At 54.4% G+C, this 26,055-nt stretch overlaps 1 protein-coding gene across 3 annotated transcripts; it reads right to left on the reverse strand.

Annotated features, from left to right (window-relative positions):
- Positions 1-12,851: 12,851 nt before the first annotated feature.
- Positions 12,852-25,817, reverse strand: PGF (placental growth factor). Of its 3 annotated transcripts, none has more exons than XM_064571374.1 (7): positions 25,385-25,817; positions 24,125-24,164; positions 19,603-19,799; positions 18,804-18,880; positions 16,660-16,689; positions 16,490-16,552; positions 12,852-13,609 (listed from the first exon to the last, which is right to left on the reverse strand). In XM_064571374.1, the coding sequence occupies exons 1-7, from the start codon at positions 25,457-25,459 to the stop codon at positions 13,582-13,584; spliced, it is 510 nt and encodes a 169-aa protein (XP_064427444.1). In that variant the 5' UTR covers positions 25,460-25,817; the 3' UTR covers positions 12,852-13,581. The 3 variants fall into 3 exon arrangements, with proteins under 3 accessions (XP_064427444.1, XP_045757202.1, XP_045757203.1); XM_045901246.3 differs by having other exon boundaries at positions 24,125-24,167; positions 25,385-25,813; XM_045901247.3 differs by lacking the exon at positions 16,490-16,552 and having other exon boundaries at positions 24,125-24,167; positions 25,385-25,813.
- Between the last annotated feature and the right edge of the window lie 238 nt (positions 25,818-26,055).

A 26,055-nucleotide genomic window follows, 5' to 3' on the forward strand; every position in this document is an offset into this window, starting at 1 on the left:
CCCAGGACCCTGGGTTCAGGATCAGAGCTGAAGGCAGACACTTAACTGACTGAGCCACCCAGGTGTCCCACAAATTCACATTTAAAGAAGTGAATGGTATGTGAATTCGATCTCACTTTAAAAATTATCGTAAGGAAAAAGAAAAACTGAATTCTTGATCCTCCCTGACCTGAAACCTCCATCTAAAGCCTCTTCCAGCTCCATCCTTCCAATTGCTCAGGCCAAAAATTTGGGAGCCATCCTGGCTTCTCCTATTTTCTCACACTCTATATCCAATCCATTAGAATGTTATACTGGTTTTTCCCACAAAATATATCCAGACTTGGGGCGCCTGGGCGGCTCAGTTGGTGGAGCGACTGCCTTCGGCTCAGGTCATGATCCTGGAGTCCCGGGATCGAGTCCTGCATCGGGCTCCCTGCTCAGCGGGGGGTCTGCTTCTCCCTCTGACCCTCCCCCCTCTCATGCTCTCTATCTCATTCTCTCTGTCTCAAATAAATAAATAAAATCTTTAAAATATATATATATATATATCCAGAGTCTGAGCACTGCTCACCCCCTCCGCTTCTCAACTCCACCTCCACTGGTATGACGTTGGTAGGGGCATCTTCATCACATACATGATTTACTGTTGGAGATTCCTCCTGGCTTCCTGTTTCTACCACTGCCACCCTCAAGGCAATCCTCAACACTGCGTCAGGGGATCCTTTCAAAGCACAGGTCAGAGCCTGTCCCTCTTCTGCTCCAAAGTCTGCAAGGGCTCCCATCCTTCTACTGAGAAAAACTCCAAGTCTCTACTATGACCTCCAAGGCTCTCATGGTCACCCTTCTCCATTATTTCTGCAGCTTCATCTCCTTCCAGCCTCACTCACTCAACACCAGCCACTCAGGCTTCCTTGTTGCTTCTGGAACATACCTGGCAGCTCCCACCCCCAGAGCCCTTGCCTTGCAGCTATCCTCTCCCTGGAATAGTCTGCCTTTGGCCCTCTGCCTGGTAAACCCTAGCCTTGCTTCAAGTCATTGCCCTGCTGTCCTTTCTTGAGAGACCCACTCTGACTACACCCTCCCAACACCCCATCTCCCATACCCTGTTTCGCTTCTGTCCCACTGTACTCAACCCCATTAGCATGCAATATCATTTACTTACTTCTCTATCTTTATGTTCTTTCCTTGCCTCCAGGTAAGATCCACATGGGCAAGGGCCTTTATCTGCTTTGTTCACTGACTTACGCCAAGTGGCTAGAACTGCATCTGGTCATAGTATTGCTCCATAAACATTTGCTGAATGAATGAACGAGCTCCAAAGGATGAGAAAGAATTAACTAGGAGAAGTATTGGGAGAGGGCAGTGCAGGAGAATGTTCTGGGCAGAGAAACGGTGTGCATAAATGCCTCAACAAATTCAGGGAGAAAAAGAACATTTGCACATTAAACAAATGGCACAGCATAAAACTGATTAAATTTAATTCTCATTCATGATAAGAACAAATGGTTTACGTAACAACTCTAAATAAACTTGCGAACTGACTTCTTAACTTGATAAAGGGTTATCTGCCCGAAACTTAGGGCAAACAGCATATGTTATGGTGGTGCATTAGAAGGTTTCCCACAGTCCACATGTCCTTCTGGCATATGGTAGGATCACACTGCTCTGCCCCTTTGGAAGGGGCTTGGCCATGGGACTGGCTTTGAAATGCTAATGGACAGAACTAGAGTGACTTGCGCTTAACTCACCCAGGCCCTTCCCTCCTGCTACCAGGGTGATCGCTAAGGCACGGTCCCTGGAGGCATGAGGCCTCCATCAGCCTGAGTCTCTGAGAAACAACAAGGAACGCCTCCCTGCCCCATGACTTGTGCTGGACGAGAGGTATAAGTGAGAAGTGAATTTGAACAAGAAACAAAATTATTGCGTAAAGCACAAGATTTGGGATTGTTTGTCATGGCAGCCTACCCTGACCTATCTGGAATGTTACGCCCAGTGCAGTCAGAAGTGAACCAATGCTTTTGCTCTTCAAAAATATACTGGACGTTACAACTCATGCAGTGAGAAACCAAAAACAAACAAGAGGTTTAAAGATTGGGAAGGAAGAGGCCAAATTGCCATTATTTGTGGTGATGTGATTATCTACCTGGAAAACCCAGAGCACCAATTGATGAGTTCAGCAGAGTGGCTGGATGCCAGATCAATATTTACAAATCAAGAGCTTTCCCCTATATCATCAATAACAATTTGAAAATGTAATAATAATTTTCAAATCCCATTCACCATAGTAATAAAAACTATGAAATACTTACAAATAAATTAATTAGAAATATGTAAGACCCTCATGAAGAAAACAATAAAATTGTATTGAAAGATACAAAAAAGACCCAAATAAATGGAGAGATGTGTTGTGTTGTAATAGGATGACTACCATTGTAAAGATGTCGATTCTCCCTCTCCCCCAATTAATTTAAAATTCCAGTGCAATTCCAGTCAATCTCCCAAAAGGACTCTTCATAGAACTTGAGAGGATGCTTCTAAAATTCCTGTGTTTATTCATTCACTTCACAGAAACTGATGGAGGGCTTACTATGGGTCTGACTCTGTTCTAGGTGCTGAGGTTACGGTGGTGAATGAAACAAACAAACAAAAAAACCCTTCTTGGAGCTCTCATTCCTAAGAGAGAAAACCAATGATAAAACATAGATGTATAGATACCTAGTATCTCATGGTGATTATACACGGTATTTATAAATGTGCAACAATAGCCCCTTGAAAAAGAACAAATGGTGAGGGTTAGGAGGTTGCCTTACCAGATCAAAAGATATATCATAAAGCTGCAATTTTAAAAACGGGTGATGGGTACACATCAATAGATGATAAGAGGGGCGCCTGGGTGGCTCAGTCGTTAAGCGTCTGCCTTCGGCTCAGGTCATGATCCCAGAGTCCTAGGATCAAGCCCCACATCGGGTTCCCTGCTCGGCAGGAAGCCTGCTTCTCCCTCTTCCATTCCCCCCTGCTTGTGTTCCCTCTCTCGCTGTCTCTCTCTCTCTGTCAAAATAAATAAATAAAATCTTTAAAAATTAAAAAAAAAATAGATGATAAGAATAGAATAGAGCCCAAAACCAAACTCATGCATCTAGAGGGATTTGACTTAGGATAAAGAAGCCATTTCAAACCAGTGGGACAGGACGGATTCTTCATGAGAGGTATTGGCACAATTAAATTAGCTTGTGGAAAAGAATTAATTCCTACTCATAAATAAAAAATAAATCCAAGTTTAAAATTCTAGATGAAAAAGAACCAGAACAACCTCAAATTTTTAGAAGAAAGTGTTAAAGAATGTCAGCCTGATCTTTGGGTAGAAAGTGCCTTTTAAATATTCCTGGTGGAGGGCACCTGGATGGCTCAGTTGTTAAGCATCCGCCTTCGGCTCTGGTTGTGATCCCAGGGTCCTGGGATCGAGTTCCGCATCGGGGGTCCCTGCTCGGCGGGGAGCCCGCTTCTCCCTCTCCCACTCCCCGCTCCTTGTGTTCCCTCTCTCGCTGTGTCTCTCTCTGTCAAATAAATAAAATCTTAAAAAAAAAAAAACAACTTTCCTGTAAAATATTTTTTAATAAATAAATAAATATTCCTGGTGGGGAGGGATATGTAATTATACATTTTTTTTAAAGATTGTATTTATTTATTTGACAGAGAGAGAGACAGCAAGAGAGGGAACGCAAGCAGGGGGAGTGGGAGAAGGAGAAGCGGGCTCCCCGCTGAGCAGGGAGCCCGATGCGGTGCTCGATCCCAGGACCCCGGGATCATGACCTGAGCCGAAGGCAGCTACCCAACCGACTAAGCCACCCAGGTGCCCCTGTAATTATACATTTTGGAAGTTGGTTTTGACCATTTGAAGTAGAAATACACATAATCTATGACCTATAAATTCTACTTCTAGATATTTAATCCAGGAAAACATTTGTCCACATACATAAAGATGTATATGGATATTCATGGCAGCAATGCCTGCCATATCAAAAAATTGGGGAAAAAATTCAAATTCAATATATTATGGACTATCAATATAGAAATGAATTAATGAAATGTGGCATTTCATATATTGAATTATTATTATTCGGCATTTTTAAAAAGATTTATTTATGCATTCTAGAGATAGAGACAACATGCATGAGTTGGGGAAGAAGCAGAGGGAGAGGAAGAGAATCTCAAACAGACTCCCTGCTGAGCATAGAGCCCGATGCAAGGCTCGATCTCACAACCCTGAGACCATGACCTGAGCCAAAATCAAAAGCTGGACGCTTAACCGACTGAGCCACCCAGGCACCCCTTTATTCAGCATTTTAGAAGAATGAACCAGAACTAAATCTGTGTGTATGAACATGCGAGATCTCAAAACATATTGTTGAGTAAAAACAGTCCCTAAATGCTACTTACAATGTGGTATCTTTTATATTTATATTTGTTAAATACACACACAAAACAATACCATATATTATCACTATATTATAGTGTATTAGGATTCTCCAGAGAAACAGAACCAATAGGATAGATAGGTAAATTTCTTATTATAAGAAATTGATTCATGCAGTTATGGAGGCTGAGAAGCCCACGATCTGCTATCTGCAAGCTAGAGACCTAGAAAAGTCTGGGGCATAGTTCCAGTATAAATCTAAAGGCCTGAAAACCAGGAGATCTGATAGTATAAGTTCCAGTCCAAGTCCAAAGCTTGAGAACCAGGAGCACCAACAGTATAAGTCCCAGGCCAAAAGCAGAAGATAAATGTCCCAGTTTAGTCAGGCAGAGAGTGAATTCTCCTTTCCTCCACTCATTTGTTCTATTCAGGCCTTTGGTGGATTGGATGATGCCCACCCACACTGGGGAAGGTCATCTGCTTTACTCAGTCCACCAATTCAAATGCTTATCTCATCTGGAAAAACTCTCATTGACATTCATTCTCTTTCTTTTCTTTCTTTCTTTCTTTCTTTCTTTTTTTCTTTCTTTCTTTCTTTCTTTCTTCTTTCTTTCTTTCAAGATTTATCTATTTATTTATTTCAGAGAGAGAGAGAACATGGAGGGGAGGGGCAGAGGGAGACAGAGTCTCAAGCAGACTCTGCTGAGTGTAGAGCCCGATGTGGGGCTCGATCCCATTACCCTGAGATCATGACCTGAGCTGAAACCAAGAGTTGGATGCCCAACCGACTGCACCACCCAGGTGTCCCGACATTATTTCTCCAGAAATAATGTTTAACCAAATATCTGGGCACCCCATGACCCAGCGAAGCTGACACGTAAAATTAACGATTACAAATCGTAATCGCTAATATCTATTTGGCACTTACTGTGAGCCTGGCACCATCCTAATCACCTAACATAGAACATCTTACGTGAATCCTAAAACAACACTACGAAAAACACAAAACAAAATACTGTTAGTTACTATTATTAGTCCTTCTTTTACAGGTGATAAAACTGAGGCAGTTTTAGTTAAGTAATTCAATAATTCAATAAGCGGTTAAGTAATTTGCTTAAGCTTACACAGGGAGGAAGCCGGAGCACTGGGAAGCAAACCTTGGCAGTTTGGCTCCAGAGCCTGAGCCCTGGCCCCTGGGCTGATCATGCTGAGCTCTCCTCAGTGCTGTTATCCAAGGAGTGGAGGTAAGGGACTGATTGGGGAGGGAGCAGGTGGGCGTTACAATACCTTTAATGTTCTGTTTCTAAGGGACAAAGGTAATTGGTATATTATTTGTGATGTTAAGATTAATATTTTAAAAATTATATATTAAATATATACCATGAAATTACAGAATTATTTTTCAGAATATAGTGATCAGTGCTACAAGGAAGTAGACCGTGCTCCATAAACCTCTAATGGTGGAGTAGGACCCAGTTTGATGGGCAGGCATGTTTGGGAGACTTTCCTGAGGAAGTGCCTTCGAGCTGAGCTACGGCTGATGCATGTTTATTAGTCAGCAACGTTGGGTGTGGGAGGGGGGAAGGGATTTCCTGGCAGAGGAAACAGTATGAGCAAAGGCCCTGAGGGGCACCACAAATTCCAGGAACTAGAAAAAGACAAGCGTGTTGGACCTTAGAGACAGGTCTAACATGGTGGGGCTAAGGGTGGAAGAAAGATGTAACCACTCAGTATCTGAAACGAGAGGCTGAGTTTACTGCTTGCTGAAGCAAGGGAGAGCTGTACCTGCAAGGTACAGTGTCTGAGCAAGGCAGAGGGTGAACCTCAGACGGGCTTCGGGAAGCATGGAGTTCAGCGGTGGGTCAGCTTTCAGAGTGTTTGGCAGTTGGTTGACCTTTGGCCCCAGCAGCATGGTCCATGGAGTGAGGCTGGTGCTTCCTGGTTATTTTCACGGCGTGCAATGACTGGTTAAGCACACGGGTTTGGGAACATGGTTACTGGAACGAGTGGTCGAATAAGCCGGGTTTATAACTGGTTCTAAGAGTTGCTTGTTGGGGCGCCTGGGTGGCTCAGTTGGTTAAGCGACTGCTTTCGGCTCAGGTCATGATCCTGGAGTCCCTGGATCGAGTCCCGCATCGGGCTCCCTGCTCGGCAGGGAGTCTGCTTCTCCCTCTGACCCTCCTCCCTCTCATGTGTTCTCTCTCTCTCATTCTCTCTGTCTCAAATAAATAAATAAAATCTTAAAAAAAAAAAAAGTTGCTTGTTATAGCCACAGAACAGTTAGTCTTCTCCCAAGAGGATGGGAACATTTTATTCTCAGGGGAAACGGACAGGGGGCGGGGGACGGCAGGGAAGTCTACACGTACACAAAGATACAGGGTCTTGGTGAGACAGCCCATGGGGAGCCTTTGTTGCTGGAGCTAATCTTGATTGGCTAGGACCGGTTTCTAGCGGATCCCAAAGGCCCCCGGAGTCTCCTGGATTTGGACTTGGAACTTGGCTGTGAGAGAAGAGTCCAACCCCCCCCCCCCGCCCCAGCCCCACAGCCTCCCCACGGCTGGTGAGCAGTTGTATTTCCAGTCGAGCTGGGGACAGCTCCCGGATGCACCCCCAGCTTGGGACTGGGCCCTCCCTCTGGGTGATGGCTTCCACGACCGCACACGGCTGGCCCTGGGTCCACGGCCTGGTCCACGGCCTGGGTGCACAAGTGAATCAGAGCGCGAGGCCTCAGCTCTGTGTTCCCTGCCGGCCGGTGAGGCCACCGTGGCCAGCTGTCAGCTCCCCGGGGCCTCCCGAGCGGCCGGGGCTCGAGTTCTCTGGGCACATTTCTCACCCTCTCAGTACTTCCTTCCAGCTTGTCCGGCCAGGGAGAAGGCTTCACAGGCTTCAGAAGAGGACTGCGGTGGAGCCTGCTGTGGAAGGGATAAGGAGCTCAAGGAGGGGAGGGCATCACCATTACAGTCTAAGCCTCAGGCCCCGGCTGGGCGGCAGGCGGCCCCATGTCTGTGAACGAGCAGCACTGCGCGAGCACAGAGCCTCCCGGTCCCGCGTGGCCCCCATGGGTGTCCCGGCTGGCGGCGGGGGCCCGCAGAGGAGACGGGAGAGGGGGAGGACTTGCAGCATGGGGGTCGGGGAGTCCCACCGAGACCAGGCCCGACTCTCCAGAGGGCCTCCAGGAGAGGTCAGTAGGGTGGCAGGGCCCTGTCCCCCGCAACCCAGGTAACACCCTCTCAGTGGGAGGAACAGGGAGGGGGCCCAACTCCGGGAGGAAGCCCTCAACCTCCTCCCTGCCCAACCTTCCTGCCTGGTGGTCTCCGTGGTAACGAAGCTACCTCAGGGACTAGAAACACACCATCTTTTTGGCCTGGAGCCCCACGGCCTCTGAGGTGGGGCCCACAGACGGCTAGCGGGGCCTGGGCCCTCATCTGCCTCAGTCGCAGCCAATGTCAGGGGGCGGGGGAGCGCTCCAGGCTTCCCTCAGGAAAGGGAAGGGTCAGCCTTCTCTGGGAAAACAGCTGCTGGGCTCTGGTGCTGACAGACAGCCGTCTTTCCCCACCAAGCCCCTGTCACTGCCCTTTCTCGAGCCTTGATTTCCCACCAGAGTTTGCGGAGGGGCCTATTCCGTCGACCCACCCGACCCACCTCGCAGATGTCTGGCCTGCTCCTCAGGCTTGGAGTAGACACAGTTCTCCTCCCCTTTTCCTCTCCTTCATCTCACTCACTGATAAATTTTTAAATTCTGGCTCACTTAACTTTCAGGGCTTTGGACAAGCCTGGGTCTGAGGTTCTTAATTTGTAAAAAAAAAAAAAAAAAAAAAAAGGAGGTGGAAATAGATTATTTGCAAATTTTCTTTCAGCCTTGAAATGCAAAATTGTGTCACTCTCCTGCTTCCCACTGCCTAGCAAAGCCCTAATTCCCTAGGATAGCATCCAGGGCCCGGGCTACCTTCTGGCCTTATCCATCACTCTTCGGTTTCAAGCACCTTAAGCATCAGCCAAACCGCACCACTCAAAAATCCCAAAGCACGATGGGTTCTCCACCTCTGGGTTCTTTGTTAATGGGTTGCCTCCCAGTAGACGCCTTCCCCGGTCATCTCCCCACACTCAGTCTTGCCTTTCCTCAAGTCATAGCTCAAGCGCCACAGGCTTTTCAAAGCTGGCCCTGGCTTTGCCCGTGGGCCAATCATGCCTGCTATCTCTGGTTTCTTTAGTAGCACTTCATCTGCATTTGCTTAAGCTACCCAGCCTTCTTTCCTTCTATTATAATCACCTGCACATATCTGATTCCTTTCACCGACGGCTTTTAGGTCGGAAACAATGTCTTACCTCTCTCTCTCTGTGTAACCCTAGCGAATCCAGTATTCCACTGGGCTCGGGCTCCGCCTGGTGTTTCTCAGAGTGAGCATCTCTCAAAGAACATTAGGGCCTTCAACATGAGGAACACGCCCCCAAACCCTTCCTTCCCTTCCCAAAGGACCTGAAGCCATCAAGAGCTCTACAATAAAACCCTGAGCTCTTTCTCCAGATCCAGCCCCGAGGCCTTTATTTCCCTTCCCCAGCTTCCCGTAGTTCTCTCTCTTAGTTCGTAGGTAGATCAACGTAGTCTCTCCAGCTAAGACATCTCTCCTTATCCTCCTTCTGTCTTGCAGAGTGGGATTTTCTTTATTAAGCAGGAAACTGGGAAGACTTTCACGGGGTAATATCGTTTGCCCCTCACACGTGTATCTACTACAGAATGCCTGCTCCTAGGAGCCTCAAAGAATGCTCATGAGTGAATGAATGATCAGGATAATCAGCTCACATGCATGATGAAGACCAAATGCTACTTCTCTGCTTCCCAGTATTTCGTAGACCGAGCCACTGTAATGGGTTGCCTGGATTTGCTACAGCCTTCGAAGTCTGGTGTCCCTGGAGTCCCTAGATCTTTAAAAAACGTACCTAATATCACTTCACTCCCCTGCTTGCAACCCTCCAGTGGTTTCCCTCCACATTATAACTGAATTCCAGCTCCTCACCCTGTCTTGTAAAGCCCATCATGACCCTATGACCCGACCCCCGCCTACCCCAGACATCCCCTCGCGTGCCCTTCCCCCCTTGCTCGTCAGGCTCCCGCTGCCTGGAACTCTTTCCGTGCCCTTGCACCACTGTGTCCTCTGGCTGAGTGCTCTTACTCATGACCTTCACAGGACCAACTCCTTCCTGTCCTTCAAACTTCACCATATGTGTCACCTCCACTGAGGCCCTCCATGGCCTCCTGGTCTAGAGCACCTTCCCCCAAACACAATCTCATCCCCTTTCCTTGTTTTCCTTATATTCTATTCAGCCCCTATTGCCGCATGACACACTGACCCCAAACAATTTATTATTAATGTATCTCATATTTCTGTGGGCCAGGAAATCAAACAGGGCACAGTGGGTATAGCTCTTCTCTGCTCCATGGGGTCTGGAGCCTCAGCTGAAGGGACTATGATGGCTGGGAGCTAGAAGAGTTGGAGGCCGGCTGAGTTCACTCGCTCTTGCTCACACAGGCTCTCTCTCTCCACCTTTATATGGCAGCTTGGGCTTCCTTCCAGCATGGTGGCCACGCCATAACTGGACTTCTTATGTGGCAGCTCAGTCTCCCAAGAGACCGAGGCAGAAGCTGCCAGTCCTCTCAGAAGGAACCATTTTGGGTCTCTTCCACCTTAGGCAGAAGACCCAGGTCAACTCAGATTCAGAGGGAGGAAACAGAGACCTTACCCCTCGAGGAACGTAACGTCAAAGAATTCAAGGCCATCTCTAATATGCCAGAGCCACATTTTGGCAAGAAGACATTTTCTTTTTTTTTTTTTTTAAAGATTTTTATTTATTTGAGAGAGAGAGCGAGAATGAGAGAGAGAGAGCATGAGAGGGGGGAGGGTCAGAGGGAGAAGCAGGCTCCCTGCCGAGCAGGGAGCCCGATGCGGGACTCGATCCCGGGACTCCAGGATCATGACCTGAGCTGAAGGCAGTCGCTTAACCGACTGAGCCACCCAGGCACCCAAGAAGACATTTTCTTATTAATTTCTTTGTTTACACGTGTAACTTGCTCATTGAGCAAACGGTGGGTATAAAACAAACTAGTTTTTTTCTCTCATCATGGTTTCTAGATGAACTATGTTGATTGTCCTTTTCCTGTCTCCTAATAGCATTTTGGGGAGACTTTCTAATGTTCCTGTCACTTTAATTTAGGAAAGGTCCAGCCCCATCTAGGCTGCTCTGCCCAATTGAAGACCCATCCCTTTTCCTCCCCCAGGCAGGGCCTGGACTGGGCCCAAGGGAGTGGGGAGGGCACGGTTGGCCCTTGTGCCCACCTTGCCCTCCCTACGGCTCCCTTCTGTTCTTTCACATGGGGTCAGGAAGGAGTGACTTGGGGAAAGGACTACTTAGCTGTGGCCATGTCTTCTCCGGCTGTGAATGCAGCTACCATGATGGGCATCTGGAGGCCAACTCCGTTGTGGGGCCCAACTCCAGGCACCCCACAGCACTGTTCCCTGATGTGCTCGCCTTCCAGCTCTATATCTGACAGCCCCCACTCAGTGATTGCCCCAACCCTCCACCCACAGCCCACGGCCTCCTCACCAGTGGGTTTTCCTCTCAGAAAAACGGGAGGGCAGCCTAGGGCCATTCACCTTCCACCCTGTCCCGCTGACCCATGGGAAACTCCTGCTGGCTGCCCCTCTCTCTGTCCTGTCGTGCTTCTGTTCTCCACTCCCCCCAGCCGCCATCCAGCTAGCACATGGGCTCATCTGCGAGGCAAATCCAGCCCCAGGGAGAGGAGGGGAAGGGGCCGGCAACCCAGGTCTCCGCTAACCTCACCTCCTCCCCCTTTCCCCCCTCCCTGGTCTCTGCTTATGAAGACTAAGGAAGAGGGTGCTGGGTGGTGTCTGATACTCACAAATACCAGCCATCTCATGATAAATTCTGTAGGCAGAGGTGTCCCGCCCCAAACTGTTTCCCTCTGTTTTAGAGTGTGAGATACTCAAGACCCTTTTCCTTGGCCCTGAGTCCCATCATCAATCTGAGCAACGGAAAAGTCCACCCAATATCTGGCAACATATGGTCATAGTCTGTCTCTCCACTCAAATCTAAGATCCGTGAGAGCGGGGCCTTGCGTGCTTTATTTGCCACTGAATCCTTGGTGCCGGGGGACAGCGTCAGGTGCCCAGGTGGTGCTCCACAAACATATAATGAGCAAATGAAGAGGGCCCTCTGAGACCTAAAGGGCACCCAATATGGTCAAACAGACCAGTCAGTTCCCTTCCTGCTCCTCCCTGCTGTGAGCCTCCCAGCCACCAACGCTGATTTTCACTTCTGGCCTCCAGGAGCTTCTCTGGTCTTTGTTTAGCTCTCTACAGGGGTTGCTGGCCTGGGAGGGGAGGCTGATGTCCAAGTGAGCGGCCCTGTGAGGCTGAGGGCCTTGGACATGCTGCAGGGGCTGGGCTGGGGTCCCTGGAGCTGAGCCAGAGGCCTGACCAAGGGGAAGCGGTGCTCTTCCCAGCTTTCAGTCTGTCAAAGGCAGTAGCTCAGGATGGCTACAGCCCTAACGTGGAGAAGTAGGAGAGATGTGCATTTCTCCTGCAAAGCATGTCCCCCCAGGCTGGCCCACACCTCCTCCGTGACCAGGCCAGAACCAGAGTGTCCTCCAGGAGGGCCCAGGCCTCCGTGAACACACTGCCAAGGGCAGCTGCCTCAGCAGGGCTGCTCCACCCCACCCTACCCCACCCCACAGCGCCCGACCCTCCCTGGCTTCCCTCCAGAGCCCGAGGCCAGCCCCTGCCCCCTGGGTCCCTGTGGGTTTGTCCTGAGCAGCCTCAGATGACAGAAATGGGGAAGTCCCCCGCCCGCAACACATACGACAGAAACACACACGTGCGCCTTGCAGGTCACAGGCAGGTGGGAATCTGACAGTATGCGGTTTGGACTGAAAAAAGAAAAAAAGGGAACTTTTTCTCATTTCATGCCAAGGTGTCCAGGAGGAAGGCAGAGGAAGATGGGAGGTAAAAAGAAGAAATCGGGCATCTGCAGATCCCCGCCCTCAGCCGCCCAAGCAGGCTGGGGGTGTTGCAGCTGGGACATCTCCTCCAAGAGCTGGGAGAAGCCCGGGAGCCCCCCTTCACTCAGGGTCCGGGGTGGGGGTGGGGGCCAGGCACTGGAGTTGCGTGGGGGGCGGGGCTTGGGGGCAGGGGAAGAGGAGGGTGCTCTTGCATTTGAGGCTGTTCCGGGTGGCTGGGGCCAGAACCCCCCCCTTTGAGGCCACGATTACATCTTGGGAACCCCTCAGCACGGCAGGAGTGGAGCCCAGGCTTTTGCCCGAAGCAGCTGCGAAGGGACCACCGCAGGGCCTGCGGGAGCGGCCCTGAGCGCGCCGCCCCTCTTCCCGCCCCGCTCCCGCGATCTGCTGTGCCCCGCGGACGCGCCGCCCCGCAAAGCCGGCTCCAGACTAGAATACTTTATTCAAGAGAATCTGGCTTGGCGGTCAGACGCAGTCAGGGGCAGCTGGCTCCACGTCCAGTCAATGGACAGGCCCCCTCTTTGCCTGTGTCCCTGAGAGGGGCAGGCGGTGATGCCCTGACCGTAAAGAACAATGTCCCAGCGCGAGCAGTGACAAGACGTGGAGAGAGACCTAGGGGACAAGCAGTGGCAGGCAACCGCCGGTCTCCAGAGCGGAGCTTTTGGCTCTGCAGGGAGCCCAGCTGCTGCCAGGGGAGGAAGACGCTGCGGGACTCCTCCACCCGCTGCCTGCCTTCGCTGCCTTCCCCTCCCCAGCCTGGGCCAGGGCTCCAGAGCAGGCCCGTCCACCCCTACGTCGGCCAGGAGCGCCCGGAGCCCCAGGCCCGGACCCGGCGGCCGTCCCCGCTCCCTTTCCCAGCGCAGGGAAGCCCGCTGGGGCCCCGCTGGCCCCTCACGAAGCCACAGGTCTTGGTTCTTCTCCAGCTGCAGCGCACGTGGGTCTGGGGCTGCCTTCTTTCTCTCACGTTCTGGTTAAGGCACTGAATTCCTGAGGGTCCTGTCCCTCCATGCCCCTCATTGCGGAGGGAGCAAGTCATTCAGCAGGGATACAATTGGCTAATAAATAGAGGGCAGGTGTCAGCAGGGAGGTAACTGAGTGTGGCCGTAATAAATACAGGAGCCGGGGGTGAGACGTCTCTCCTCCGAGGGGCCGGTTACCTCCGGGGAACAGTATGGCCGCACCTGCCAGAGACCAAACACGGAGAGGGGTATCAGCACCCCGTGAGGGCGGGGGTCCCTCCTATGGGAGGGGGGGCAAACCTGGAGGGAAAGCTTGGACAGGGAACACAGGGAGATTGCAGCATTCCTGGGTGTCTGCTTGCACCCAGGCCAAGAAGCTAGGAGTTACTCTTCACCAAGCACTTACCCCGGTGCCCAGCCCCACGCTAAGCACTTTTTCATTGCCCTTTAACAACTGCCTATGAGGAAGACCCTACTGTCACTTCCCTTTCGGAGACAAAACAAAACAAAAACCCAAAACCAACTTCAGGCTCAGAGAGGTTAAGACATTTGCCCGAGGTCACACAGTTAGTCAGTCACAGAGCCAACTTTGAACCCAGTCTGGGCTCCACACAATAATGCCTCTGGTTACTCTAGGACAGCAGTCCCCTAACGGGGTGGGGGTGGGGGGGGAGGTCTAGGCAACCCTAGATGTGCATGGAGATTGTCCGAGGGGTGTGTGAATACTGATGGTGCTCAGAGAATGGGTTTGCAGCCTGCACATACCGTCTGCCTGAAGACCATCTGCGTGAGAAAATGCCTGAGGTCTGCTTTCCCACCGCCTTGCCCACAACTGCCCTGCTCCCTCTGGGAAGGAAAGGAGCATCTTGCCCCTTCCTAAACTGGGTCAGTACTTTGCCCCAGGGTAAAAGTACTGGGGTGGGGACAGTGAACGAAAGGACAACTTGAGATATTGAGATAAGTGTTAGGAAAGGAGATAGGGTCCACGACTGGGCCACCAAGGCTTTTGCAAGTCAAGTGGTTTCCAAGTCTTCTGCTTTCAACAAAACTGAAGAACAATTTAACGGAATTGTCAGCTAATATGTCAAGAGGAGCGATTTTTTGTTAGCAGATCACCTTGAGGCTTTGGCAAATAACTTGGAAGGAGTTCAAGTGACTGTGTGACATCTAGTCCCATTTATTTATTTATGTGAGCACAGTTTCTCAACCTTTCCATCTATTAAAAAAATGAGAATGGAATTAATGCTGAATCCTGTCTCAGTCTGGCAAGAGGTAACATTCATTAATGGATTCACTAACTAATTAAAAAGAGGTAGCCACCTCCATCTCATTGAGATGCACTCCCGGTAAGATTGATTATACTTTTGTGTTTCGCATTTATTAAAATATGATGTATTTGTGCTGTTTTGATCAATTGGTACTACTAATAATTATTGTGACGATTTATTCCAGGGGAGAACTTAGAGTTTTCTGTTCACAGGAAAATGAAAAATCATTCAAATTTATATACCATTGTCATGGCAGATAAATACAATAAGGTGATAGATCAGGGACTTTTGAACATTAAAACATACTAAGCTAGGCCACTCTGTGGGGGGAGTGGGAGGGAAACACAAGGTCAAGGGAAAAAGAAGCAATGTAAACACGCAACCACTAAAGCAGAGTGTTCACATTTCTTTTTTAAAGTGAATGATGAGGGGGCACCTGGGTGGCTCAGTCGGTTAAGCGTCTGCCTTCAGCTCAGGTCAGGTCTCAGGGTCCTGGGATCGAGTCCCGCATCGGGGTCCCTGCTCCCCAGGGAGTCTGCTTCTCCCTCTGCCTGCCATTCCCCCTACTTGTGCTCTCTGTCAAATAAATAAAATCTTTTTGTAAAAAAAAGTGAATGATGGTGAGTATTAGGATAGCTTATCCTGTGGGGTAACGTGGAGGACATATAATGACTTTACTAAAATATTAACATTTATAACATACCAGAAATGATGCCCTTTGCAACTGTTTATAATTTTGATGAAAAAGTTCAATATCAACTTAAAAATAAGCAAGGGAGCACATGAGTTTTTAAAATTTGTTCAGGAGATTCCCAAATGAGATGTTTGAGCACCACTGTCCCGGCAAATGGAGCAACGAGACACTTTCGGTCTGGGGCTGCCTGGCAGGGGTTGGGGGAGCCCCACGTTGACTACACCGCTGGCTTCTCCTTCCAGTCTGTGCCTGGGCCCAAGGAAGAAATGAGGGCCACACACTTTCAGGGGACCAACATCCCCAGAATCCCTGTCCTCATGGAATGGGGTGGAAGTCTCCATTCACAGAGGGGAGGGCTCATGGGGTAGGACATGGGTCAGCTCCAGTCCCATGGTATGAAATGATTTCCTGGAGTCTGGCATGGGGAAGAGGCAGGCTCTAAAGGAGAACCACCGTGTGGCTAAATTTCTGTGCCTGTGAAATATTTTTACTATTTACTCTCACGGATTTGGGCTTTCCCGCTCTAATCCTCCCCCAGACACACGCAGGCCTGGGCTCCAGCCTGGGCCTCCAGGTGTGAAGCCAAGATGAGCAGGCAACATTGAGAGGGCAAGAGGAAGCTAGTGGACCCCCAAGTTCCCCTGCATGGGTGGGGAGCGGAGGGGTGGCAAAAATACAGGCCTGGGAGCCAGTCGGGGCGGGGGGTTGCACCTCCCCGGGGCCACTAGGAAGTAGGCCTGGGTACGTCTGCAGCTGTCGGACTTTTCATCACTAGTATGAGCAACTGTGGTGTGGGTCTGTTCACTGAGGTGCCTGGCACACAGTAAGTGCCTAGTAGATGTCTGCAGAATGACTGAGGGCTCCCCTCCTTCTACACACAGAGAGAAAGGAGGCTCAGAGAGGTGACATGACTTGCTCGGGGCCATGAAGAGACTTGGGGCTAAGCCTGATCAAGAACCAAGGTCCCCTGATGCTTCCTGGGCCCTAGATTCTCTAGGAGATGCTGGCTCCCTGTTCTGCCCTCAGACTGCCCTGGGCCTTGCTTTTCCCTTCCCGACCACTGATCCCTGCCGGCAGGGCTGGGGCTCCCCTCTGGCCCGGCCTCCTTGCCATCCCTGGTCCCCGTCTCCGCACACTCACAGGTGGCAGTCTGTGGGTCTCTGCTTCTCTCTCTTCCTCTTCCCCCTGCCCTTGGGTCTCCTCCTGCAATAAGCCAAAAGCGTCAAGACAAAGTGGCTGGGGGGCCCCCCATGCTAGGACAGGGGCCAGCAGGGCCGAGAATAGCCCGGAGCCCCAGCCAGGCCACTTACCTTTCTGGCTTCATCTTCTCCCACAGAGGCCTGGGAAGACAGAGAGACCAGGGGAGAGTCAGGAAACCAGGAAGTGGGGCTCCCTGCCACCCCCACATCTCTCAGACCTCCAGAGCCTGGGTCCTGCAGTTAGTGCTGACACCACTAGGGGCCAGGATGGAGCCAGCGAGGGAGGGATGGCCAGAGGCCTCTGGGCTTCAGCTTCCACTTCAGGCTCTTGTGATCCCACCAAGAGAGATAGGAATCTCCTCTTGGGGCCCCTTTCCACACCCTTCTGCACTCCTCAGCCTCTTGGCATTAAGTGTGTGGACTTGTGAGTTTGTTCTCTGCTGACTTTCTCTGTTCACTTCCTTCCCTTGTACCTGCCTTTCCTCCCAGAGTGCATTGTGGGAGTTTCTGCAAGGACAGTGCGTGAGGGGCAAGGCCCTGGCCTGGAGGATGGCTGCCACCAGCTGAGGCTCTGCCTGGCAGCGCACGACCGCCACCCCCAGCCTGGGGATGAATGTCGCTGCCGGCAACAGCAGGGGGAGTGCCTGAGGGGGTGGAATGAAGGGAGGTGAGCGCGAGCCCCACAGTCACCACGCATGCCCTGGCTCAGCCTGCGGGGCTGTGGCTGGTGGCCCAGAAGTGAGAAGAAAGGTGTCCCTGTTGCCCAGCCCGTTGGAAGGGGACAGGGCCTCAGTCTCCCCTGGGAACAGGGTGGGGGCGTGGGCAGGGTGGTAACCGTCCGCTTTGGCGCCAGGGAATGCTGCCCTGGGTATCCCCCCCGGGAGCCAGCGCGGGGCACGGCCCGGGCCAGTCAGGGCCTCTTGGACTGCCTGGTCAGGTCTCTGCCATCTTGGGCCCGTAAGAGACACTCTTGGAGTCTCAGTCTCCCCAGTCCACCTGCCCCAAAAGAGCAGTTGGAGGGCAAAGGTGACATAGAAGGTGAAGGGTCACTGAGTGGCACTGGGCCCGGGAGGGCTCACTACTGAACTATTGTTACATGGCTAAGCCCTGGCTAGGACGGAAGGGAGGCATGCATTAAAGCAGGGCCTCCAACAGAGGTACAGTGAAGAGGGCCTAGAGCCTGGGCTCAGGTCCAAAAGGGGTGGCCAGAGCCCTGCACAGCAGGCAGGGCAAGGCCAGGGCAGTGCTGGGGCTCCTGAAGAAACATGAGAAAGGGCAGGCTCAGGCGTTAGATAAGCGGGGGTTCACTCACTAGCTGTGGCAAATAATGTAACTGTTCCAAGCCTCCGTTTCCTCATCTGTAAAATGGGGACAACAATAGTACCTACTACCTCGTAGGGTTGTTACCAGAGGAGGGACCTTGTCTGCCTTGCTCACTACTGTATTTAAGCATCTAGGATGCGCCCGGCATACAGTAGGCAGTCCATAAATGTTTGTCGAATAACTGAGAAAACATTTAAGGGCCTCGTGTGGGGCTAGGCACAGAAGAGGTGCACACGATAAATAGTGGTCCTCCCCCTGTCTTCTGGCCCCAGGACAGGGCTCAGGACGTCTAGTCCGGTGCCTCCATCCATGGCCCAGGGGTACCAGGAGAGTACCAGGTTCCAGCCCATTTCTCTCCTCCGTGAGCCTGGTTAAAGTGTTGGGCCTGCTCCTCCTGGTAACTAATGTTCAGGGTGCCCTGGGCAAAGGTGGTAAGACCGGTGCTGGGCAGAGTCTCCACCAGGTAGAGGCATGACTTTAAAGAAAGCCCACTGACTCCTTCTTTCTGCTGCTTTTCTCCTGCCGGGCTCATCCCTCTCTGTGCCCCGCAGTCCAGCGTCCCCTCCCCCGGGGAGCCAGCTGGGCCTGGAACGAAGTCCAGGCTGGCAATGTCTTTGGCCCACACGCCTCTTCCAGGGCTGTGGCAGCTCCCTCCCATCTCAGGGAGGGGGACAGCGTGCCCCCCACCCTGCACGTCTAGGACAGGCCCAGGCTTCCGCTGCCCCTACGGCGTTTGGGGCAGCTGTGCTCTGGCTGATGGGACCCCTTCCCCAGGCCAACCCAGCCCATGTGGGGGATAAAAGGCAGCTGCCACTGCTCCCCGACTTCCTTGGTCTTCCTCGGCAGGAGGAAGGTGCAGGAGGGATGGGCAGCCGCTCGGCTGAGGTTGCCAAGTACGAAGGGCCTGTCCCAGCTGCTCCCTGAGGACCTACCTGCACTCGCAACGGATGTGCTGAGAGAACGTCAGCTCCACATAGGAGGGCCGGTCCTCAGAGTGGATCTTCAGGAGCTTCAGGGAGAGAAGAGTTTGATGCCTGGATTGGGGGATGGCTGTGGGTTTCCAACGTTCTCTCCACCCTCTCCTCGCAAGGAGGGCCAGACTCTTGTTTCCCACCAGCCTTTGGATGGTGTACTCTCATTCTGCTCTGAGTGGGCAGCAAACAGCCCTCACACCTGTGTGGGGGTCTGGGGGAGGCCCCTGTCCCTCCTCACCCAGAGCCACCAGCATAGCACCAGCGTAGGAAGGGGGTGCCCTGCCCTGGAGTCAGAGAGACCTGTGTGCCATCTTGGTTCTTCTACCTGCTGAGCAAGTGAAAGAGCAGCTCTGACCCTCAAGCTCTTCCTCGGTGCAATGTACCTACCACTTGCCTTGAGGGATTGAATGTTGAGGTAACAGAAGTCACATTTAGGAGGCACCTTGTGCAGGGCTCGGCCTCACTAACAAAGGGCCCAATAAACCAGAGTGTGTGCGTGTGTGTGTGTGTGTGTGTGTGTACGTGAGCGCAAAGCCCAGGGCGTCAAATGCTCCTATAGTGCACACACACAGGGACTTCTTGAATCTGAACAGACTCCTTTTCCAAGCTCAACCGGATATCCTTGGGTCTCGGGGTGGGACCAGGCTAGAGCCTGGGGAAAGCTGGTACCGCAGCACGTGAGTGGGCCCCATGCTGGCCCGGGGGGGGGGCCTGGGACCGGGACCGTGGCCGCCCGCCTCCCGGCCGGGGCGCCTACCTGCATGGTGACGTTGACGGTCTCTGCGGGCACACAGTGCAGGTTCTCGTCCCCACAGCAGCCGGCGCAGCGCAGCAGGGAGACGCAGGACGGGCTGAACATGTGCTCCACCTCGCCGGGGTACTCCGATACGATGTCCACCAACCTCTCCAGTGCCCGGCAGTAGCTGCGGCCCCACACCTCCTGGAAGGGCACCACTACAAGGAGGCACAGACGGCCGCGTCGGGCCCCAGTCCCTGCTCCCCAGGCCCTGCAGGGCCTTGCAGGTTCAGCCCACGCTCCCTCCTCCGAGAAGCCCCCAGCCTCTGTGAGCTCCCTGTGCTCCGAACCCCTGACACGAGGCCTCTGGGGTGACTGCTGGCCGCACAGCTCATCTGCCGCACAGAAATCCCAGCCCCGTGGAGTTGCTCAGTGCCGGGCTCTGCACTCTGTTCTCCGCGCAGGCACCCCTATCGGCTTTGGTGCCCTTGGAGCTTGGAGGAGCGTGTCTTGGCAGCTCCTCAGGCCCTCTGGGTCTTTCTCAGGCCTGCTCGAGTGCTTCTCGATCGTGGGGAATTTGCAGAAAGCAGTCAGTTCAGCATGACTGGCTTGTAGAGTCCCACAGGGAGGGTTAGCCTTCCCCTTAGTCCTCATTTTCTGCCCCACTCTGAGCCAGCTCCTCTACCTGGCAGCCAAGGCCACAGCCAGCAATGTGCCCCGAACCCACTCTCCGTATCCATCACCCTCACACCACGCCCGGCTGCATCACTGTAACTCCCACCCTTGGGATATGCTCCGTGTCCCCTTCCCTTTTCTAACCAAATAAAGCCCACCACCCCACCTCCTCCCTGAAGCCTTCCCCAACTTCCCCAGTCTGAACAATATTCCTCCTTGCAGCAGAATTTGGCCCCTGGGGCCTTGCCCTATCTTGGCCACTAGTAGATCTCATCTCCTCTACAACCAAGCTGAGGCTCCATGAGGACAGGAGCCCAAGCACCATGGGGAACACAGGCTAAGTAATGTCTGATTGGTTAGATGATAGTTCACTGAGACTTATCACAGACACCCCTGACCCCTTCTAGGTCCTGTGTGGTCATGACCAGGATCTCGTGTGGGCTGATCTGGAATCTCTCAAAAGATGCTGCTCCTTCAGGGAAAGGCCTGGGGCCTGGTCCCAAACAGGGGCTCATAGGAAGTGAGTAGCTAGAGCTAGGAGACCTGGCTTCTAGTCCTGGCCCTATCCTGGGCTGTATGACCTTGGGAAGGTCACTTAACCTTTCTGGGTATATCAGTTTCCTCAGCCAGGGGAAAACAAAAAGGTTGGGACTAGATGGTTGCTAAGGCCTCTCTCGGCTCTGACAGACGGTCTGGGATTCTGTGCGTGCAACCCTGCCCAGCCTTGAGACTGTGGGCAGAGAGACCTCTCCCACACTGGGTCATCCTGCCCTATACCTGACAGTTGTCATCAGCTGATGGGGGAGGATAGGGCAGCTGGATCACCTGGGGACCCCACAGCCTCTGTCCCAGAGCCGTGGCCTCTCCTGACAGCCCCTCACTTCTCCCCACGGCCTTTCCTAGGAGACAGAAGGGGCCAAAGTCCATTCCACTGAGCCTGCAAGGCCTAGACTCAGGGTAATCTTAGAGGAAAAATAAACTTCAGCCCTAACAGAGGCCCTCTGGAAAGGGCTGCAAGCTGGTGGAAAATACCCAAGAGGTGGTGTGTCCCTGTGGAGCTGGCCAAGGCAGCCACAGAGGCAATAAACCATGCTTATCTGGGTGTCTGCCTCTCCATTCTGCCCTGTCTGCTTAGGGGGTACTAGGAGCTGGGCCTGGGGACCCACGGGGTGCCAGATGCCTCCCCTGGTCCCACCTCTCCAGGCCACGGGGACACTCTCCCTGGACCCAAGTGGGAAACAAGCCCTCTCCCTGTGAGCAGCCACGGTGCCCTGGGGAAGCCGGCCTGTGCGGTTTGAGGCCGGGGGAGCCTGTCCCTATTGTAACTGCAGGAGCGCGTGTTCAGTCTGAAATCCACGAGCACTGTGGAACTCGGAGTGTTTAATCTCCGCTACGGACAACATAAATAACAGCAGAGGGACAGCCAGCTGCCAAAGCGCCATGGAAACCTCAGGCCCCTGCTCTGGGACCAGCCATTTGGGTGAGGGGCGGTAAGCAGCAGAGAAGGGGCACCTCAACCCCCTTCCATTCTCCACACAGACCCCCACCCGGCTGGGCAGGCAGGGCCACGGCCAGGTCAAGTAGAGCTGCCTGGGTTTGGCGGCAGAATGGATCTCCTTTCCTCACCGCACACCCCGCTATGCTCCAGGGCCCCGGAATCTGCCACTTTGTGGGCCACATGGCCAGACCGTGTGGGGAGGAGGAGGGGGAGAGGGCTAAGAAGGAGGTGGGCTGGGCCTGGTTTATCTGGCGGCCACCAGGAAAGAGGGCAATTCATCCCTGGAGGCCACAGTCTGGGCATGTGGGAGAAACAGAGCAGGCTGTGAGGGGCTGGCTCCCGGAGCATGGGGACTGCTCCCAGATGGTGGCTGAGCCCCTCAGGAGAGAACCTGCTCAGCAGCTCCCGAGAGCACTTCCTCTGGCCCCAGACCTGCTCCAGAGGCAGGGTGAGGTAAGATGAACTGGAGGCCGTGGTTCCGTCAGGCACCTGGCCGGGGCTGACCGGTCCCATGGGCTGCTGCTGGGGCCTCAAATGGGCTCTCCGCAATCTCTCACCAGCTCCAGGGGCAAGCCTCCCATCCTGCTCCAGCTGCCTACCACCCAGGACAGAGGAATCGCAGGAAGGGAAGTGTTTAATCCTGAGAGCAAGCTCCTAGGGAGGGGCCACAGGGCTGGGCGGAGCCACTGGCCACCAGCCTGGGTTCAGCAGGTGTCCCCTCCACGGCAGGGCACACAGCCAGCCTGCCGAAAGGGACATCCTGCTCCTGCTTGCTCAGCCGTGAGCCACGGGGAGGCCTGGTGCTGTGCACACCGACTTTGCCACATATACCGAGGCGCGTCTGAGGCTTTAGGAGACCCCAAGGGCCTCTCTGAGCCTCAGGTTCTCCTTCTATAAAAGGTAGAGCATATGCATGCCTTCCCAGTTCACAGCCTGTGGGCAGCTCAGAATTGCAGTAAACGCCCAATGCTAGTACCATGAATCGTAATAGTAAAAATCAACGTCCATGGCTGCAAAATACAGAGCATGCTGTCTCTTGTCTGGTGTTAGCGAGAGGGGATGGCATTTCCATATGGTGGTGACTGGGGTCCCGAACTCATGGTACTTGCCCTGGCCACAATACAGATCCCTGACTGATTGGGATGACAGGTGAGCTGCCCTAATGAACTGACACGTCTAAGCCTCCTCACCCCTGTCCCTGGGAGACATATACTCCTGTGTCTCCTCCATGAAGTCAGAGAAGTGCACAATCTTAGAGAAAGAACCTTGGATATCATGTAATCTAATATTCCCATTTTACAGATGAGGAAACGGAGGCTCAGACTTCTTTGGTGACTGTTGCTTGAAATACACTAAAAGAATCAAAGAGGCCATGGGGTGGAGACGGTTGATGGGCCCCTCCCCAAATCCCGAGAGCATGATATTGTGACAGTCCCAGGGGGCACAGCAAGGAGAGGGGGAGAGTGTCAGTGAAGTTAAGGGCTGCTACCTCCCCCGCCTTCTCAGTGCCCGAGGCGCCTGGGACTCCGTGCCCAAGGGGCCCAGAAGCATAGCCAGGCCCAGGAGAGGTTGGCCACCAGGCGGGTAGGGCAGCAGAGGGAGGGTGTTCCCGCTTTCGGAGGCTACCACGAGTGTGCGTGCGCACGCCCCTACACGCTCCCTCTCCCACGGCACGATAGGAAGGCTCGGTAGTGGTGTGTGGCTTTGCTGCACGTCCCAGAGAGGCAGGGAGGGAGGAGCGAGGCAGGGGGCCTGGCATGGGACTCCTGCCTTCTGCACGTATGTCTCTTTGGCAAATGACACACCCTTTGATGATTGCCTCTTGATGCAACCCAGGGTGGGGAGTGGAGGGGCCTGGGAGGGCAGGACTCATGTTCTGTCTGTTTGTAATCAATGGAAAGGCCTGGTCAGATCCCCGCAGCTCCGCCAGGGCTGGGCTTCTGGGAAGGTCCCTCACCCCTCCCTAGTCCTCTTGACTGCTTGCCCACTGCAACCAGCTCCCAGACCCCTAGTGCAGCCCCTAGCTCTCACTGCCTGCACTGCCCTCCGAGACCCCATCTGCCTCCTTACATCACGTTGGGAAGGGGCTCCGAGCCAACTGGACGAACCCTGGGTATACCGGCCCCAGCCTCACTCTGTGGGCTGGGTGACCCTGGCCCAGGAACACACCTCACTAGGCCTCTAGGTCCCAATGAAGGATCTCTCAGGTCCTGCCAACTTTGTCAGCCAGGATGTCAGCCAGCGTGCAGACTCTCCCGAACTTCCTATCAGCCCGTGCCCATCCTTGATGCCAATCCCTTCTTATTCTGTGTAGAGGACTGGGAGGAGCGGGTTTGGTGAGCATGTGCATCCCCAGCCCAGTGTGCTTACCTTCCACCTCTGACGAGCCATTCCCAGCAGACAAGGCCCACTGCTGCGGACAGAAAGGGGCAGAGGTGAGGGGGGTCCACCTGGGGCCTCTGCACTCTGTGGCCGGGTTGGCGAGAGGGCAGAGGCCCCTCTGAGCTCCTTACCACCCGCTGCCCACACTCTGCCCCGTCTCAGAGCCACCTCTTTCCGAGCGCAGCTAAAACCTCCCTGGACCCTGGAAGGATCCCATCCCTCTCTCTGGCCTCAGTTTCCTCATTTGGAAAGAGTGGGAGGCTAGAAGTTTTGGGAGACCCTTTGCCTTCTGTGTCTCAAAGATCTTGCAGTCCTTCGGGGTCTCCCTTCTCCCCAGCCCCAGGCCAGTCCTGGGGGCCCCTGTGCAGCACGCCTTGGCTGGGCGCCAGAGCTCGGGGGAGGTGATCAGCTGGTGGGAGCTGAGGGGCTGGAGCGGGTGGCGCCAGGAGCCAGTGCTGCGGGTAAGGTTACACCTCTGGCCAGCCCCACAGCGGACAGGCAGCAGCAGGTAGGTAGTGGGGCTCTTCCGTCCCGCAGGGCTGCCCAGCCCACCCGCTCCCTGGTTGGAGCTGGAGACTCCTGGGGCAGCAGGTCAGTGCAGTGGGAAGGGATCTCATTGGCTTTGTCAGGATTTCACTGCCCAAGCTGGCTCCCAGCCAGACTCACCCGGCTCCTGGGAAAAGGGCCCTGCTCTCTTCCCCAGGCCCTGCACTCAGGAACTGTGACTGCCCACCCGGGGAAAGGGGGCATAGCAGGACCTCTTGTCTCACCCGTAGCCCACCCAGAAGCCCTGGGCTCACCCAGAGCCCCGGTGGGGGCAGGGCCCAGCCTCCCCACCAATGGCCTCTTCAGCTGGCTTCCCCGCCACCAGGCCAGGTCAGAGGTCCTGGGGGCGCCTGCCTGGTCATGGGGCCCCGACCCTGACCACAAGGCCAGGGACCCGCCAGGGATTAGCGCAGAGATGCTTTTAGCAAAGCCACCAGGGCTCCAGGGGCCAGACAGGAAACCTCCCTCCCTTCCCTGTGGCTTCCCTGCCCCCGCCAAGACAGACCCCGGAGCTGGAGTCTGGGACAGCCCAGCCTGAGGTCTCCTTCCAGAAGACGTGGTCCAGCCTGGCTCCTGGGAAGTGTGTGGACATCCATGGAGGTGCCGCTCCCCCGAGGGGGTCTGTGATTTCAGAACCCCTGCCTCGAGTGCTGGAGGCTGGGAAGATTAGGGGGGCCAGGCTGGGGTTGGGATAGGTCTTACCTGGGGGGGCACAGCGGGCAGTGCCAGCCCAGCCAGGAGCTGCAGGAAGCAAGTGAACAGCCTCATGGCAGGCATCTTCTCAGACGTCCCAAGCCAGGAGGTTCCAAGGGAAAACCACCATGCTCGGCCCCCTGGGGGAGCCCCTGGCACAGGAGGAGAGGACCTCACTGCTGCCCCGAGGTCCCCGCAGGTGGCCCGAGCATCCTCTGGAAGCCCCAGGAGCCTGGAGCCCGCAGGCAGGGCTGGGGCCGGGGCACCTGATGCGGAGCGCCCGGCGGGGCGGGGCGGTGTGGGGCAGGCGGGTCCCTGGGGAGGGCCCGTCGGGCGCCCAGCGCGACCCCAGGGCCTCTCTTGGCTGGCCAGTGGGGACGCAGTCTCCTCTTCAGACTGCAGCTCCCTTCTGGGACTGCAGCCTGTTGGCGACTGGGTTTCAAGGGCCGTGAGTGGGGCGGGGCTGCAGGCCCGCCCCGCCCACCGTCGACGAGGCCTGGGAGCGGCCGAGCGCCTCGCGGGGCTGGGGTGGCGGCGGCGGCGGCGGCGGCGGCGGCGGCGACGACGCGGACCCGAGCGCGCCCGGGCCGCAGCGCGCGGAAGGGCCGCCCCCCACCCAACCCCACCCACCCCCCATCCCCCGCCGCTGCGGCTCCCGCCCCGCCGCCGCCGCCGCCGCC

The sequence above is a fragment of the Mirounga angustirostris genome, unplaced genomic scaffold (genome assembly GCF_029215605.1).
Source record: "Mirounga angustirostris isolate CCGP_5_RB_7025 unplaced genomic scaffold, mMirAng1.0.hap1 SCAF_9, whole genome shotgun sequence".
NCBI lineage: Eukaryota > Metazoa > Chordata > Mammalia > Carnivora > Phocidae > Mirounga > Mirounga angustirostris.